At 47.6% G+C, this 16,463-nt stretch overlaps 1 protein-coding gene across 1 annotated transcript; it reads right to left on the reverse strand.

Annotated features, from left to right (window-relative positions):
- Positions 1-198: 198 nt before the first annotated feature.
- Positions 199-8,019, reverse strand: DYNLRB1 (dynein light chain roadblock-type 1). Its single transcript, XM_054045599.1, has 4 exons — positions 7,913-8,019; positions 3,617-3,692; positions 2,075-2,242; positions 199-746 (listed from the first exon to the last, which is right to left on the reverse strand). Exons 1-4 carry the CDS (start codon positions 7,913-7,915, stop codon positions 703-705), a joined length of 291 nt encoding a protein of 96 aa, XP_053901574.1. The 5' UTR covers positions 7,916-8,019; the 3' UTR covers positions 199-702.
- Positions 8,020-16,463: the final 8,444 nt, after the last annotated feature.

The following is a 16,463-nucleotide window of genomic DNA, read 5'->3' on the forward strand; positions in this document are numbered from 1 at the left end:
CTAGTACAGAGCCCGTTCACTTTGAAAAAGTCACCATTCAGAGAGATTATAAGATTCACCATTCAGAGAGATAACAACATTGTGAGGTTGGAACAGCCTCAGGGAGAGTTCAGACCTTTTAAAGATTTGCAGTAAGAAGTTCAATCAAAGGGCCACTGAAAATTTCACAAGAGAAGGAATAGAGACATGACAAAAATAATCACTGAGACACTTTTATTGATTTGATAAGGCAAAACCTTTTCAAAATAAATCATAAAAGCGGCAAAAAAAAAAAAAAAAGACAAGAAGGTAAGTTGTGAGTAATCAAGCTTCGTATTTACAGTCATTCAAAACCAATAAGGTAAAACCATATTTCAGACAGAATTGACAGGAGTGTGCAAACCACAAAGATTCATTTTTTAGATCACACTATTAGAATTTCTATTATATTAAGTTATCTTCTTGAACACTAAAAGAAATCTGTCCATTTCTGACTGCCAAAGTCACTTGATTTCAATCCTCATACCCCTTCCACGGAATGCCATTTTAGTGATACAAAAGAAAGATACTTTTACTTCTTTGTAAACAAAAAAAAGAGCACAAGGTTGTCCTCCTGGTCATTATTAAGGTGGCACAGTAGAATTAACACTAATGCTTTGTTTTTGGCTATTAAATTAAAAATATTCGGTAGTGGGGGAAAAACCAGACTAATTTAGGACAATCTCATTCTGTTGGATTCTGGATGACGATCAGGAAATAGTCTTTATCTGCAAGGGAAAAAAAGGAAGTTATTCCTCCATTGCTAATGCTCATTCACGGATTAAGAAAAAAGTTGTTTTCTTGTTTTACCTTGCACGTTTATCATACATTGACTAATGACAGTAAATGTCACCTACTTAAATGTTCATCAACTCTACCTTGACTTTAAAGTAGTATGAGAAAATTAAAATCCCTGACAGCAAGTGTTCATCAGTGAGCGAGGTGGGCTTGACAGGTATTTCCCATGGCTAAATCAGGTCAGTCTCTCTAATCTTACTGTGGGGGAATAGTTCCAGCCTCCCTAGAGAACGGGATGCACCAAGCCGATGTAATTTAACGCACATTCCTACATACTGGAACAACTCTCACTACCCCTCTGCATCTTCCACGTGGGGATTCCGGACCACTAGATCCACATCAGCATAAATCTCTCAGCCATTCCCCCAGTGCAGCCACAACCAGCGCCTCTGGGCCAGCACAAATAGGTTGTTATACAAAGAGCACCCTTTGCCCTGTGCAGTCACTCAAACTGAACAGCTCCCTACTTATCACAGCTCCACCACAGATCTTAAGTGATGTGGAGGGACGTATCTGAGCCCTCTACACCTGGGTGAACTGCATCATACTGCATCAGTTTCCTCTGTGACACGAGTTGGTGATTTAATGAAACATTCTGGCCTTCTCAGCATGAGGCATTTTCTCCTGACATGTCCCACCAACGCTAGATCATTGCAAGTTCCAGTGTTTCCAGGCTGCTGGTGTTTTAACCACTACATTGTCTAGACATGCTCTGACCAGTGGCGAGAAATTAACAGAGTCTAGTGTAGACACAGACTCAAATTGAGAGATTCTAGGACCAGCAAGTACTGTAACAATATGCGTGCTCCTCCAGTCCTGAGAATCAGCCAGCCCCCCACTCTGGTTCGTTTCAGTAGTTATGCTAGCAGTGCTGGTCTGAAGCAGCTCATAAAACGTGTTCTGCTAATTTCAGACTCTTCTGGTCTTATCTTGAAAAAGGCAAAACACAAGATAATCTTCTTTCAAATTTACAGTTTGACTGGCAGTGAGATGGGAAAACTGATTCCTTCCCACACCCAACCATGAAGAGGCAGTCTCAGTTTAATAGAAACAGACCCAGCTCTGAACCAAGTATACCACCAGAAATTCTTTGGCTACAGCTACAGCATACTAAATTAGACAGTCGCTGGGAGGATTCACTTCTTCAGGCTCTATAGATTTTGTGCCATGGAAAGCTTGACAGGGAAGGATGAGACAAATGCCGCGAGAAAGGAATTTCAACAGGAGGCTTGGAAGCCTGATGCTGAGGGGCTTTTACCTGGAGCAATCATGATCTCATTTTTCTTGGAGCGGATCCGCAGGAACGTCAGGTCGTTCTGGGGATCAATGTCTCGCACAGTGCTCCTTGCCTTCATGATGAAGCTGTGCATTAGGCCTGCGTATTGCACTGTTGTGGAGTTGTCCACCGTGCTTTTGATAGGAATACCTGCAAAGAGAGACAGTAAGTGTGGTGAGCTAGTTAACGATGGTAACCTCTGAGACTAACTTAATTCCTGGCTACCCACTAGACACATCTGTACAGTCCCTTTAAACCTCAGTAGATTTTATGCTTAAAATTTAGCATATTTAAAAAAAACTTTTTGAAACAAAGTGTGACTAGAAACGCTTCTGTGAGTGGTGCAGAAACGTGGGGTGGGGCTGGGTTGTAGGCACTGCCCTGCAGAGTAGGAAACCCAAACAGTACTACAGTCATGCAACAATTCCCAAGCTGTGCACATTGGGGGCTGCCAGTGACATGGTGCTGGTTCCCCCGCATTTTCAGCTGCTTCTGCAGACCTCCAGCCTTCCTTCCAAAGAGCAGCTGGAAACAAGGAGAAACTTCCACTAGGAGCCACCAATATGTACAAAAAAGAGAAGATATAAGAAAAGCCCTTAAGGAACATAGATGGGAGCAGAGCAGAGTTGCTTGCCACCACTGGGACCAGAGCCCTCCATAGGTTTGTGCAACATTAAGAGTTTTTCATTGTTTTTCTGTTTGGGGGTGGGGGGTCCTTTATAGCCAGGCGCCACGTGAGCTGGTCCACTGGAGGCTGCTGACGGGATGCACTGAATCAGTGCATCACCTTGGCTAGGACCGATCCGTAAGGATGGGGAGGTAGCAGTTGCTCTCCTGCTCTCCTCCAGAGGGGGTTTTCCAGTACCAGCGCCCCGGCAGAAGCCAAAGGGCCAAGCTCAGTCCACATTTATCGTATGTTGTAGTATGAGACTGATGCAGCAGCAAATTGCTAACATTTCATCTGTCGGTTTTTCTAGTACACCGAAGATGTATACCCCCACAAGCACAGCCCAAACATTTGACCTTCCTCCCTGTCCTCAGACACCAGCACTACCAAGGAAGGGCAAGCCAAGTGCTGATTTGTAAATGAGGTCACCAATGATCAGATCTTCCATAGAGCCTCCACGTATTTACCGAATGTCTTTTTTCTAAGACACTTACCAGTTAAATTAAAATTAAGTGTTAGAAGATTTACTGTACATTACATATGATTAGAAAAACGTTTTTGGCAAAATGAGCTTGTCTTATTCTACATTCTATATATTTTGATATTCTTCCTCTTGACTGCAAAGTTATTCTTAAAACGCATGGGGACAAATTCTGCTCTCAGGTACATCTGCTCAATGCCACTGACTTCAATAGGCTTGCAGAGAGGCAGCTTGACGTAACCTGCCTCTCTAAAGGAGAGAAACATATCTGGAGAGACATTTAATCTCTTTATAAACAGCAAATTCATCGATCTTTAAAGTGCCCTGTTCTAAAAAAGTAACATCCTTAGGAAATATAGCCAGAGTGGCACAATACCTTCCGAATTAACAACAATGATTCCTTGGACGCCCTTTTGGCTCTGAATTCGCTTCAGTGTTTCTTCCACCTCAGCCTGCAAAAAACAAACAACAAAAAGATTAGGCAACGTGATGTCTTGAAGGTGCAATCTGCCTTCAAATAACGCTTTGTGATAATATATCTGGAAATAAAACTGAGCCAAGATAATTCCAATAGATATTACTCATTTTCTCAGAGCAAAGCACAGCTATCTTTGGCACCATCATATCGCCAAAGCCTTTTTAGTTGTTTTCAAGCCCATTGTTGCCTGTCAGTCATTTGCCATAACAAGCTTTTGGAAGCCTGAAACCTGTTCCCAAATACATCCCTCACCCTTTCTCCCTACCCCCCACTGCAATACTGGTTTCTCATTACAGATTTGCTCCTGGGCACAAGGCCACACTCACACAGAGTTTTGTTATTATAGGGTTGCTCATTAGGGCTGCTAGCACTTTTATTATTATTATTTTACAGTTATACAAAGGACAGTGCTGCAGCACTTGTTTTGAAAAAATGCACAGAATTTACAAATAAGTAAGAAAAAAATATCGAGTTTTGGGTTAAAGACTCTCCCCCTCCTTTTATCAAAAATATGCTAAAGGCAATAAACAAAGCAAATGAGGGGAAAGAGCCTGGTTTACAACCATTAGCCTACAATAGCAATTCATGGTGGATGGGCTATTGGTATCTATTGCCAACAGTTTATTCTACTACTTTAAAAAGTCAATATACAAAGAAATCTGCAAAGGTATTATTATCTGTTTGTTGTCTCTGTAAAATTAGTGTCAACTCTGAAAGATTTTGAAAGTTTCCTTAGCAATGCTTGCTCTTACATCAATCACAACTCACTTGGGATCTCACTAATGGAGCCTGATGATCTGCGTGGCCTAGGTGTGATTCTGCATGGTGCTGAGTGCTCCTTGAGAGGTGCTGGGCACTATGAACTCCCATTAAAGAGAACGGGGGGCTGGGGCACTCAGCACCTTGACTGACTGAACTCCATAATACAATGTCAGGCAAAACAGACTTCTACAAACAAAGAAACATGCTTGTCTTCACAGGAAGAAGGAAACAATTGCACAGGAGACTAGGCACCCACGTCTAAAACAATGTAATACTAACTGCTGGCAACCATGGGAACCATGCAACACTGGATTTGTTTTGTGTCTGCAAACTACAGTTTGTCTTATCCAGCACGGAAAATCAAGAGCTACTTAAAAATGATGATCAGACACGGAAAATCATAGCGCAAATTTCAAAATGAAGGAAAGGGGATAGTAACTAAAAGCAGATTGTAACAAATGAGTTGTATGCTGGAGAAGTGGAAAAATAAACAGCTTGAGACAGCACTTCTAAAAATTCTTTCAGATTTAATAGCAATTGTTTCTGTTTAAAGCCCCAACCCTGCAACCTGTTCCATGCATCCGGGCCCCACTGACTTCCAAAGAGTGTTGCCTGAGTATAAGGATCCATCCGTGCAGAACAACATCTAATTTTGCATTTCTTCTCACATAGCAAGCAAGACTAGTCAGTTTCTCTTTTGTTTTTAGCTCACATACAGACTGAGATTTTAAAAGGATCAAAGGGAGTGTCAAGTATCAGGGGGTAGCCGTGCTAGTCTGTATCTACAAAAACAACAAGGAGTCTGGTGGCACCTTAAAGACTAACAGATTTATTTGGGCACAGGGAGTGTGGTGCTCAAACACCAGTTCAATAGGACTTGGGTGCCTCACTCCCTTGGGCTCAATTGAAAATCCCAGCTGTAGACTATTTCATTTTCAGGTTCTCATCTGCAATGCAGGGGAACATCTGTTTGTTAAGAAAATATTTTAGCTGTATTTTTTGTAAACAGAAACAGTTTATGCTGCTCTTTGTAAAAGTTTGTTTTCAGTGTCCCCTTTAATAGAATTACAATAAATACAACAACAATAACCCTTCCCTCCCAACCCCTAAGATTTCCTCAGGGAAGCACCTCATAGATCAACGTGCGTGGATGACTTGGTACATTCCAGTGCCCACACTTCTTTGAAAAAAGACACTCAAGCCATACAGTCAATGGCATTTATTAAAGTGAGGTTTTTTTCACTCACCTGAAGCTGTGCAGTTAAGGCAGTGGTTCCCAAACTTGTTCCGCAGCTTGTACAGGGAAAGTCCCTGGTGGGCCGGGATGGTTTCTTTACCTACCACGTCTGCAGGTTCGGTCGATCGCGGCTCCCAGTGGCCAACGAGAGCTGCTGGAAGTGGCGGCCAGTAAGTCCCTCGGCCCGCGCCACTTCCAGCAGCTCCCGTTGGCCTGGAGCAACAAACCACGGTAAACAAACCAGCCCGGCCCGCCAGGGGCTTTCCCTGCACAAGCAGCGGAACAAGTTTGGGAACCACTGAGTTAAGGGATAGTGAATTGGACTGGGAGTTAGGGATCTGGGTTCTATCCCTGGCTGTGTGGTCTTGGAAAATTCACAGAACCTCTCCATTTCCCCATGTGTAAAACAGAGATTTCACTTGCCTTCCTTTGTAACGTGCTCAATCACAAATTATTAGCTTGAGAGCATTCAATTATGTATCATGGAAGAATAATTCCTTCCATTGCAAGAGTTACTGTGTAGAATTCTATGGTCTGTGTTATGCAGGAGGTCAAACTCAATAATCATTGTGGTCCTTTCAGGCCTTGAAATCTAGGACTCTGAAGATATGTCTACATTGTAATAAAACACCCATGGCTGGTCCTTTCCAGCAGACTAAGGCTCACTGGGCTGTGGGGCTACAGAACTGCAGGGTAGATGTTCAGGCTTGGGCTGGTGTCTGGGCTCTGGAAGCCCACAAGAGGGTATAGATCTACACTGCCGCGTAAGCCCAGGGTTCAAACTCAAGCTCAAGCCTAACCCCCCTTCCGTCTACATACAAAGCGTGCTAACCCAGGGCTCAGACTCAGGGTACCAGGAGCCCATTGGGGTGGAGGTCTGAGCCTGAGTCAAGCTGAGACACAGAGTTCAAGCCCTATTGCTTTGAAGGGTATATGCAGCCCCACTGGACTCATGCTCTGGGAGTCGACCCACAATCCCATGGGCCGACTTTTTTTTGTCTTTTGGGTAGTGAAGTTTGGAGGACAATCAAGTTTTCTCACACTGCACCACGAACAAAGGGGTAGAGCTGCCACATTTTGGGAGGGTACTAAAAAGTCTGGATATAGGTGGCTGGACTCAGGCTGGCATAGTGCAGTGTAGACACTGGAGCCCCTTGATGATGTTACGTAGGACCCAGGGTTCAACAATTCCTAACCTGCGGGTTACAAATAAATGCAAATACTCAAGCCCTAGATTCATAGGGCCCGGCTTCCTCTGGGCCCGGGGAGTGCTCAACCCACCGCTCCACACCAGGCCCCACTCCCACCCGACCCCTTCCCCCAAACCTCCGTCCCCATCCTGCCTTTTCCTGCCCTGCCCTATCCCTTGCCTCCATCCCCACCTCTTCCCCCCCATTCCGCTCCCTCCTACATGCCCTGAAGCAGCTGATCGCAGCAGGTAGGAGGCACTGGGGGTGGGAGCTGACTGCTGGTGGGTGCTCCAGCCCTGGAGCACCCACAGAGTCGGCGCCTATGGCTAGATTAACAAACCCAGGGTCTGCTAACTCAAGTTCTACTAACCCTGGGCTTACGTTTCAGCATACATGCACCCTAAAGCACACTTTGGACGGCTCATATAGATGGGGACATGAGGAAAATTAATCCCTCCGAATTAACGAAAGATGTGACTTTGAAGTGGATTAGCGAAACCACATTAAACCTCTGTGTGACTACAGCTATTGAGAATTACAGTGGCCTTAATTCAGTTTATCTTAATTCACTTTGGAGGTGAATCAGCCCAACCCAATTTAAGGCCCCTTTTGCTCGGAATGCCTGTGCTTACGCAGCGCTTGAATGCGGTTTAACTAATCCCCATAACTACTGGAGTGGTGCTGTCAACAAACCGGACTGATCTGAGATGACCCCCCCCTTGACTGAGCCCCCCAGGGAACCCCCACTTCCTTCCCCCCCTCCCGTCAGCCCCAGTCCTCAGGCCCCGACCCCCCTCACGTTGCTCCAGGTTCCCCCCACTACCCCGGGCCGCGCCCATAACTCCGCACCCGGGTCCCCCGACCCCGGGGCTCCTTAGGCTGACACGGGGTCTCGAACCAACGCCCTGGGCACGGCACGGCACGGCCCCTCTGGCCCTAGCCCCGCCCCTGCCGCAGGTGAGACGGCGGCCGCGGGACAGGGGTGCGGCCCCGCCCTTCACTCACCATTTTGGGGGATCTTCGCCTGAAGCAGCAGCCGGACCCCAGCGGCACACAGCCCCGTCACGGCGCCAGCACGCATGCGCGGCCCCGAGTTGGGGACGGGCAGCTCTGCCAGCCAATGAGCGGTGGCAGCCAGACAGCGAACGGGGTTTCGACTCGAGTCAAGGGAGCGGGTGTCGTCAGTTCCGCCTCTGCTAGTTGCCCCGGAAACGTTCGGGGGGCGTTCCCGGGGCTGGGGGACGCCTTGGGGTTTCTTCGCTGGCTGGGGGCTACCTGGGCATGGGGGGCCCACTGGAGCCTGGGGGCACCTGGGCCTGGGGTGCTGGCTGGGGGGGGCACAGGGCTCTGGGATCGCTGGCTGGGGGAGAGGGGGCTGCTTGGGGTGCCGGCTGGGGGGGCACAGGGCTCTGGGATCGCTGGCTGGGGGAGAGGGGGCTGCTTGGGGTGCCGGCTGGGGGGGGCACAGGGCTCTGGGATCGCTGGCTGGGGGAGAGGGGGCTGCTTGGGGTGCCGGCTGGGGGGGCACAGGGCTCTGGGATCGCTGGCTGGGGGAGAGGGGGCTGCTTGGGGTGCCGGCTGGGGGGGCACAGGGCTCTGGGATCGCTGGCTGGGGGAGAGGGGGCTGCTTGGGGTGCCGGCTGGGGGGGCACAGGGCTCTGGGATCGCTGGCTGCGGGAGAGGGGGCTGCTTGGGGTGCCGGCTGGGGGGGCACAGGGCTCTGGGATCGCTGGCTGCGGGAGAGGGGGCTGCTTGGGGTGCCGGCTGGGGGGGCACAGGGCTCTGGGATCGCTGGCTGGGGGAGAGGGGGCTACTTGGGCTTAGGGTGCCGGCTGGGGGGGCCATAGGAGTCGGGGGGGGGCTGTTTTGTAGGGTCCCTCCCTCGCCCTTGTGGACACATCTGGGCCGACTGGAGTCTTGGGATCATCTAGTCTGAGCTCCTGCCTTGCTCAGTTGAGAGTGCCAAGCCGGAGCCCAGCCTGAAGTTCTACCGGCCGGGTGAGACCAAGTGGCATAGCTAGGAAGACGCCCCCCTCCAAAAAGCATCACAGCCCTGGTGAGACATTCCGGTGGCTGATTAGTCAGTCATGCCTCTTGACGGTCAAGCACATGATCCCCCATCCCCCAGCGCACATGCTCTTGCCGCTTGTTGGGGGTGGTTTAATTATGTCCATGGGAGAGTTCTCTCCCATTGGCGTAGAGCAGCTACACGGGAGATCTTTCAGCGGTGCTGCTGGAAGGTCTCTAGTATAGACATAGCCTTAGTCTCTTTGTGCCTTAATTCTCATTCTGTACAACAGGGGTAAGAGCATGTGTACTGTGAGGATAAATACATTCAAGACTGAGAGAAGCTTAGACCTTGTCTTCTACACTACAGGGCAAATTCGATCTAAGCTACGCAATTTTAGTGACATGAATAGCATAACTCAAATCAATGTAGTTTAGACCTATTTACTGCAGGTCCACGTTACGCGATGTCGATGGGAGACACTCTCCCGTTGACTCCTCTTACTCTTCTCTATCAGGTGGAGTACAGGAGTCCATGGGAGCGTGATCTGCGGTTGATTGAGCAGGTCTTCACTAGACCTGCTAAATTGACTGCCAATGCATTTATCGCTGCTCATGGATCCCTCGGTAAGTGTAGACAAGCCCTCAGATACTATGGGAATGGGGGCCATAGATGTACCTAAAATAGATGGTTTCCCAGGCTTAAGGAATGGCCATGCTGTTAAGCCTCACGGAAGAAAATTCACTCTTGGGGATAGAGACTGAGAAGGCAATGTACATAAGAATGGCCCTATTGGATCAAACCAAAGGTCCATCTAGCCCAGTATCCTGTCTTCCGACAGTGGCCAATGCCAGGTGCCCCAGAGGGAATGAACAGAACAGGTAATCATCAAGTGATCCATCCCCTGCCACCCATTCCCAGCTTCTGGCAAACACAGGCTAGGGCCACCATTCCTGCCCATCCTGGCTAATAGCCATTGATGGACCTAACCTCCATGAATTTATCTAGTTCTTTTTTGAACCCTGCTATGGTCCTGGCCTTCACAACATTCTCTGGCAAGGAGTTCCACAGGTTAACTGTGCATTGTGTGAAGAAATACTTCCTTTTATTTGTTTTAAACCTGCTGCCTATTCATTTCATTTGGTGACCCCTAGTTCCTGTGTTATGAGAAGGAGTAAACAACACTTCCTTATCTACTTTTTTTTTCATGATTAAGCTGAAAAGTCCCAGTCTTATTAATCTCTCCTCATACGGAAGCCGTTCCATACCCCTAATCATTTTTGCTGCCTTTTCTCAACCTTTTCCAATTCCAATATATCTTTTTTGAGATGGGGCGACCGCATCTGCACACAGTAGTCAAGATGTGGGCGTACCATGGATTTATATAGAAGCAACATGATATTTTCTGTCCTATTTCTATCCCTTTCTTAATTATTCCCAGCATTCTGTTTGCTTTTTTGATTGCCGCTGCACATTGAGTGGATGTTTTCAGAGAAGTATTCACAATGACTCCAAGATCTCTTTCTTGAGTGGTAACAGCTAATTTAGACCCCATCATTTTCTATGTATAGTTGGGATTATGCTTTCCAATGTGCATTATTTGCATTTATCAACATTAAATTTCGTCTGCCATTTTGTTGCCCAGTCACCCAGGTTTGAGTGATCCTTTTGTAGCTCTTCGCAGTCTGGCTGGGTCTTACCTATCTTTAGTAATTTTGTATCATCTGCAAATTTTACCACCTCACTGTTTACTCCTTTTTCCAGATCATTTAAGATTATGTTGACTAGGACTGGTCCCAGAACAGACCCCTGGTGGACACCACTATTTACCTCTCTCCATTCTGTAAACTGACTATTTATACCTACCCTTTGTTTCCTATCTTTTAACCAGTTACCAATCCATGAGAGCACCTTCCCTCTTATCCTGTGGCAGGTTACTTTGCGTAAAGGCCATATGGCAGAATTCAAGTCCACTGACTAGGGAAATGCCTTATTCACCATGGCTGAGTTTAGTTTATGAAGTCTCATTCTGGTTCATGTTCTGACCACATTCCATCACTGCCATTGATTGGATCAGTTAATTATTTCTGTAAATGAGTGTTTTATTCACCAGGTTGTTCACAAAATCTTGAATGCTGGTGCAAATAACTACCAGGGAGAACCACCATTCCAGAAAGGAGGCCTGCCACCATTTTGAAGAGCTCCATCTATTATCTATTACACTGTGGATAGGGCCCTACCAAATTCACAGTCCATTTTGGTCAATTACACTGTCACAGGATTTTAAAAATTGTAAGTTTCAGGATTTCAGGTATTTAAATCTGAAATTTCACGGTGTTGTAATTATAGGGGTCCTGATCCAAAAAAGAGTTGGGGGGGAGGGGTCACCAGGTTATTGTGTTGGGGGGGGGTTGTGGTACTGCTACCTCTAATTCTGCACTGCAGCTGGCGGTGGCACTGCTCTCAGAGCTGGGCAACTGGAGTGTGGCAGTTGCAGGCTGGGAGCCCAGCACTGAAGGCAGAGCTGTCACTAGCAGCAGCACAGATGTAAAGATGGCATGGTCTGGTATTGCCACCCTTACTTTGTGCTGCCTTCAGAGCTGGGCACCCAGCCAACAGCCACTGCTCTCCGGCCACCCTGCTCTGAAGTCAGCACAGAAGTAAAATTGGCAATACTGCGCCCCCCCCCCCCCTCCAAAATAACCTTGTGACCCCCTTGCAACTCCCTTTTGGGTTAGGACTCCCAGTTTGAGAAATGCTGGTCTTCGCTGTGAAATCTATATAATATAAGGTAAAAGAACACAAAAGACCAGATTTCACGGTCCGTTTTTTGTGGCCGTGAATTTGGTAGGCCCCTAACTATGGAGTTATAGGACAATTGTAAATTTCGTTGATCTTTTGAAACGGAAGAAGGCTCACCTGTTTCAAAAGCTTTGGTCACATGGCATTGTTTCTGTTCTCTGATCGGAAGATCTGTCACACTGCCTGAACATCAAACAGAGCCAAGCAACATTGCTTGAAACTTAGAAAGTTCAATGAAAAATCAAAAATATTTTTGCAAAATTGTTTTCACCCTTTTTTGATCAGCTCTAATAATGAATATTGAATGTTCATTGCAATTAATTTGCAAACAGATTAGAGACCAAAATGCAATCACTCTCACCAAACAAGTGAATAAAAATCACAACGGGATGACACGTAATTCATGAACAATAAAAATCCACTAAATTCGTAGGAGAAATTATTTGTAATGAATAATTCATCCAGCTCTCCCAGTCAGGAGACACATGATCAGCTCAGCCATTATTTTTCCAACACAGAAAGAGAATGCAAAAGCACCATGCTGCATGCTCAGTTCCAGGCATCTAAGCCATCAGGATTCTCACAGCTCCCACAGCACATTCCAGTCAAATCCTCCACCATCTGCAATGAACAGGGAAATATTGATGTTACATCCGGAGATGGGGAGATTAATGGACTCAGTTCTGGTATCAAACTGCCTGCAGAATCTAGAGTAACCATATAAAAGCCCCATGCCATCCCCTCTTGAGCGTCACTGCATTGCACAGATAATCCCCTTCTGCACGGACCTTGTGCTACTACACATGTTGGGAATTCATCTCCCCCAGCATTTCCTGTAATGATACCGGGATAGGAGCTGCCCTTGCACTACATGAGCGGGTGCCAGCAGACTCTTCTCATTCCCTCTCTGCATTCAAACAGCAGATCAGGAACTCCAGAGTGCCCAAGTAAGCCACTTACCAACCTGTACTGTAACTTGTTCTTTGAGATGGGAGTGCAGATGTGTATTCCATTTAGGTGTGTGCACACCTACCACCCTGAAGCCAGAGAACTCTGCTGGCAGTACCCATGGGGGCAGCACTTGTGCCCTCTGGTCCTGTAGCTCCTCCCATGTCTATTGAAGGGCAGCACCACCGTGACCCCCCCCCCCAATTCCTTTGCATTGTACATTAAGAGTTGAAACTCTGGTACAGAGGGAACGGAGGGTGGGTCATGAAATACACATCTGCACCCACAACTCAGAGAACCACAGTTATAGAACAGGCAGGTAACCGTTTATTTCGTCTTCAAGTAGTTACAGATGTATATTCTGCTCTGGTGACTCACAAGCCATATTGGTAGGAGGTGGGACTCAGTGTAATTAAAGAATGACTATAGAACTAATTGCCTTCCCCAAGTTTGCATCTGATCTAGATGCAGCTGTAATACCACAGTGCTTGGTACAAGTATGTACAGAAGAGCAGGTAGCAACCCTACATTTCTTCAATATTAAAACATTGCTGAGGAATGCAATTGAAGTCAATTGGGCCCTCGTTGCAGGTGCCCGTAGCCTCTGTAAAGGCATGGTCTGAGCTACTCCATAAACCATCGCAATTCAGAAGTTATCCACTTGGAAATCATTTGTATGGAAACCACCTGACCCTTAATTTGATCCGCATAGGAGACAAAAAATCAAGGTGACAAATGAAATGGTTTAGTCCTCTCCAAATAAAAACGCCAAGCATCATCTCACATCCAACGTAGGCGCTGCTCATCTGCGTTTGAATGCAGTTAGGAAAGAATACCGGTAAGTATATTATGTGGCTCAGGTGTAACTTTGAAACCACTTTAGACAAAAATTTTGGATGCCACCATAGAGCCACTTTGTCTTTGAAAAACTGCATATCTGGGGGCTGTGCCATTGAGGCCTGCGGCTCACTTACTTGCCTTGCAGATGTCAAAGCAACAGGACAGACAGAGAGCAGCCCTGTAGAGGAAAAAGGTGCAATTTTACATGCTGGACCTTGTAAGTTCATGCAGCCAAATGAGCTAACAACTTTAGGCATACACAGATCGTAGTTAAAGGGTGAGAGTGGAGGGGCAGACAGGTGACAAATTGCATGAAATTGTTCCTTTGGCTGAAACACTCTCATGGTTGTAGGGTATGTCTACACTACAACATAATCCCAGGGTTGGTAGAACTCCACTTAGCAGACCCTGGGTTTGTTAACCTAGGGTTTGAACGTTTACACTCATTTGTAACCCCAGGTTAGGAATTGTTGAACAAAAGCCGCCTGCCTGCCATGCTTGGGATGGCAAAAAACATAGAGCCGCCCCTGTTTACAGCTCAGTGGGAGGCCAGCAATACATCAGGTTTGGTAAGTGCGTCAGATCTGATTGGAGTCACAGAACTGGAGCTCCTCTGCCAGTTGACACGGAGGATAGTTTAGGGTCCCACTGGCCATGGCCAGGAATTAGCCCTGAAGGACAAGAGGACAGCATCCCACTGGCCCTTCTGCACTCAACAGGAACTTGTCCTGGGGTCTGACTAGTGCACTGGTTGGCCAGCCATGAGGCCCATAGGCAACCAGCTCCAAGGCATTGTGCAACCAAGGCAAGGGGAAGAGACTAAGACGGCTGAGGAATGTAACTGAGGAACGACCAGCAGGTGCTGGTAGCCAGGCCACTGGAGAGAAATTTCAGGCTCTGGTACATCATTTGCTTCCCCCCATTTCATTAGTTACACAGATGTTTTGGGGCCTCCCTGAGCCCAGAATCTTGTTAATTTCCCCCTTCCCCTTTTCAGCCCCCCCGGCAGCTGCCCGAGGATCTCTCATCTTCCTCTAGCATCCATCTCCCTCATGCCTAGCGGTGCCTCGGACAGGAGCAGCAGGACATTTTATAGACAGTGACCAGCCCAGAGGAGCCCTCAAGTCCGTACCCTGAGACGTAAGGGAGAAGAGTGACAGATGCGGGGGCGAGGGCTGCAGAAATAAGACCCACCAGGCCGCTAGGGATGTGCACAATACATAGGGCGTTGTTTGGCAGATGAGAAGTGCATAGGATGGTAGCACGGAGGGACGGCAGCCACCAGGAGATGCCTAGAAGAAGGATCAGAGGGGGAGGAGGAGACACAAGGTGGCCAGCTGCCTGGCTCAGCCAGAGCAATGGAAAATGCAGGTTCTCGGCTCAACCAATTGCACCCCTCACACACACATTCAGCACTTAGTGAACACAACTGAATGGGATTGAAGCGCAATGCTGCCCCCTAGTGCTCCATCCGCAGAGGGACTGTCGGAGGCATCATAACTATTAATAATACTCATCTCCATAAGACCTTATACCCTGGGCCTGACACATCCCAAACTTCCAAACACAAACATCCTTGTCCCTAGTGCTGAAATGCAGCTGCCCCAGGGGTCAACATAACAGTTATTTAACAGCCTAGAGAAAAGCTACACAGCAGTTTAGGACAGGAAGTGAAGAATACAGTATCGAGTCAGTGAAACTACAGAAGCAATTTTTAGGCAGGAAGAATGTAATTACTAAAATTGCAGTTTGACCAAGACTGGGGTTGCGGCAGAATCCTGCACCTGCAAAAAACACCATGAGGGGCTTTGATGATCCCACATTTGTAGGGTCTCAGATTTGCAACCCATTTGAAAGACAGCCCAACACCCCTCATACAATACTGGGGAGTGTGCGTTCATATCGGCCACCTTCTGAATCAGCAACGCCACTTCCTGCAGCACATGCTTTCGCCAAGCTAGTCTGACAAGGCCAGGCCCTGCTCAGCGTCTGGGATCAATGATGGAGGGGATCTGGCTTTATTACTTCCTATTTACCCATTTAAACCATTCACAGAGTCCCAGTCAGTCACCCGGAGGCATGTAACCATTTGTAGGCTGTCATATCCAGAGCACATAACTAGTTCAATCAACTGCAGTGAGCCATCTCCTCCTAATGCCTCGTGCCATCGGCCGCTTTGTGGAGGAGGGGTGCAATGCTGCCTGTCATGGCTCTGCACAATAGCCCTTTCAGTTCTCTATGCATTACTTAATTCCCCATTCATCTGCCTCACCCACTCCTGCCCCTGTGCCACTTTCCATCCACCCCACCCGTTGCATGGAACGCCTTCCCCATTCCAGTGCACTAAGCCACCTCCCTTCATATCTGAGCCGCCGCTAAGGATTCAGGCTGGGATGTTGGCATCCAGATTTCATTGGGAGTTTGGTGCCTAACTCCCTAAGGCTCCTTTGAGATCCCCAGTCTCAGCTCTTCCGTAGTGCCCCACAAAAGGAGAAACACACATGTAAAAAATGAGAATCCTCAAGGCTTTCCTTGGATTGCTTTCTCCTGAGCCTGAGAGCTCTTCTGGGCAGGGATTGTCTCATATGTGTTTATACAGCACCTAGCACTGTGTCCAGGTTTACTAGAGAACACTGAGGCTATGTCTGCACTGCACTCCACTGGTGCTGTCATGTAGGATACATGACAAGCAGGCTGTGTCCATACTGCAGTGTGTGGCTACGCCCATCAGTGAAAGGGTCAGGCAGACGGGGGAGCCTTTCCCTGCTGTCTCCTTCTTGCCAAAGCCTTTCCTGAGAGGCAGAAGGACATAATGCTGCTAAAAATAGCAGTGGAGACGTGGTAGGCCTGGCTTGGGTATATAGGGAGGTAGGGTACATACCCACAGGGTTCAGGTGTGTCTTTACCTGCCTAAGCAGCACCTCAGTGTCCATAGTGCTATTTATACCTGTGTTGGGG

The sequence above is a fragment of the Malaclemys terrapin genome, chromosome 12 (assembly GCF_027887155.1).
Source record: "Malaclemys terrapin pileata isolate rMalTer1 chromosome 12, rMalTer1.hap1, whole genome shotgun sequence".
Lineage (NCBI taxonomy): Eukaryota > Metazoa > Chordata > Testudines > Emydidae > Malaclemys > Malaclemys terrapin.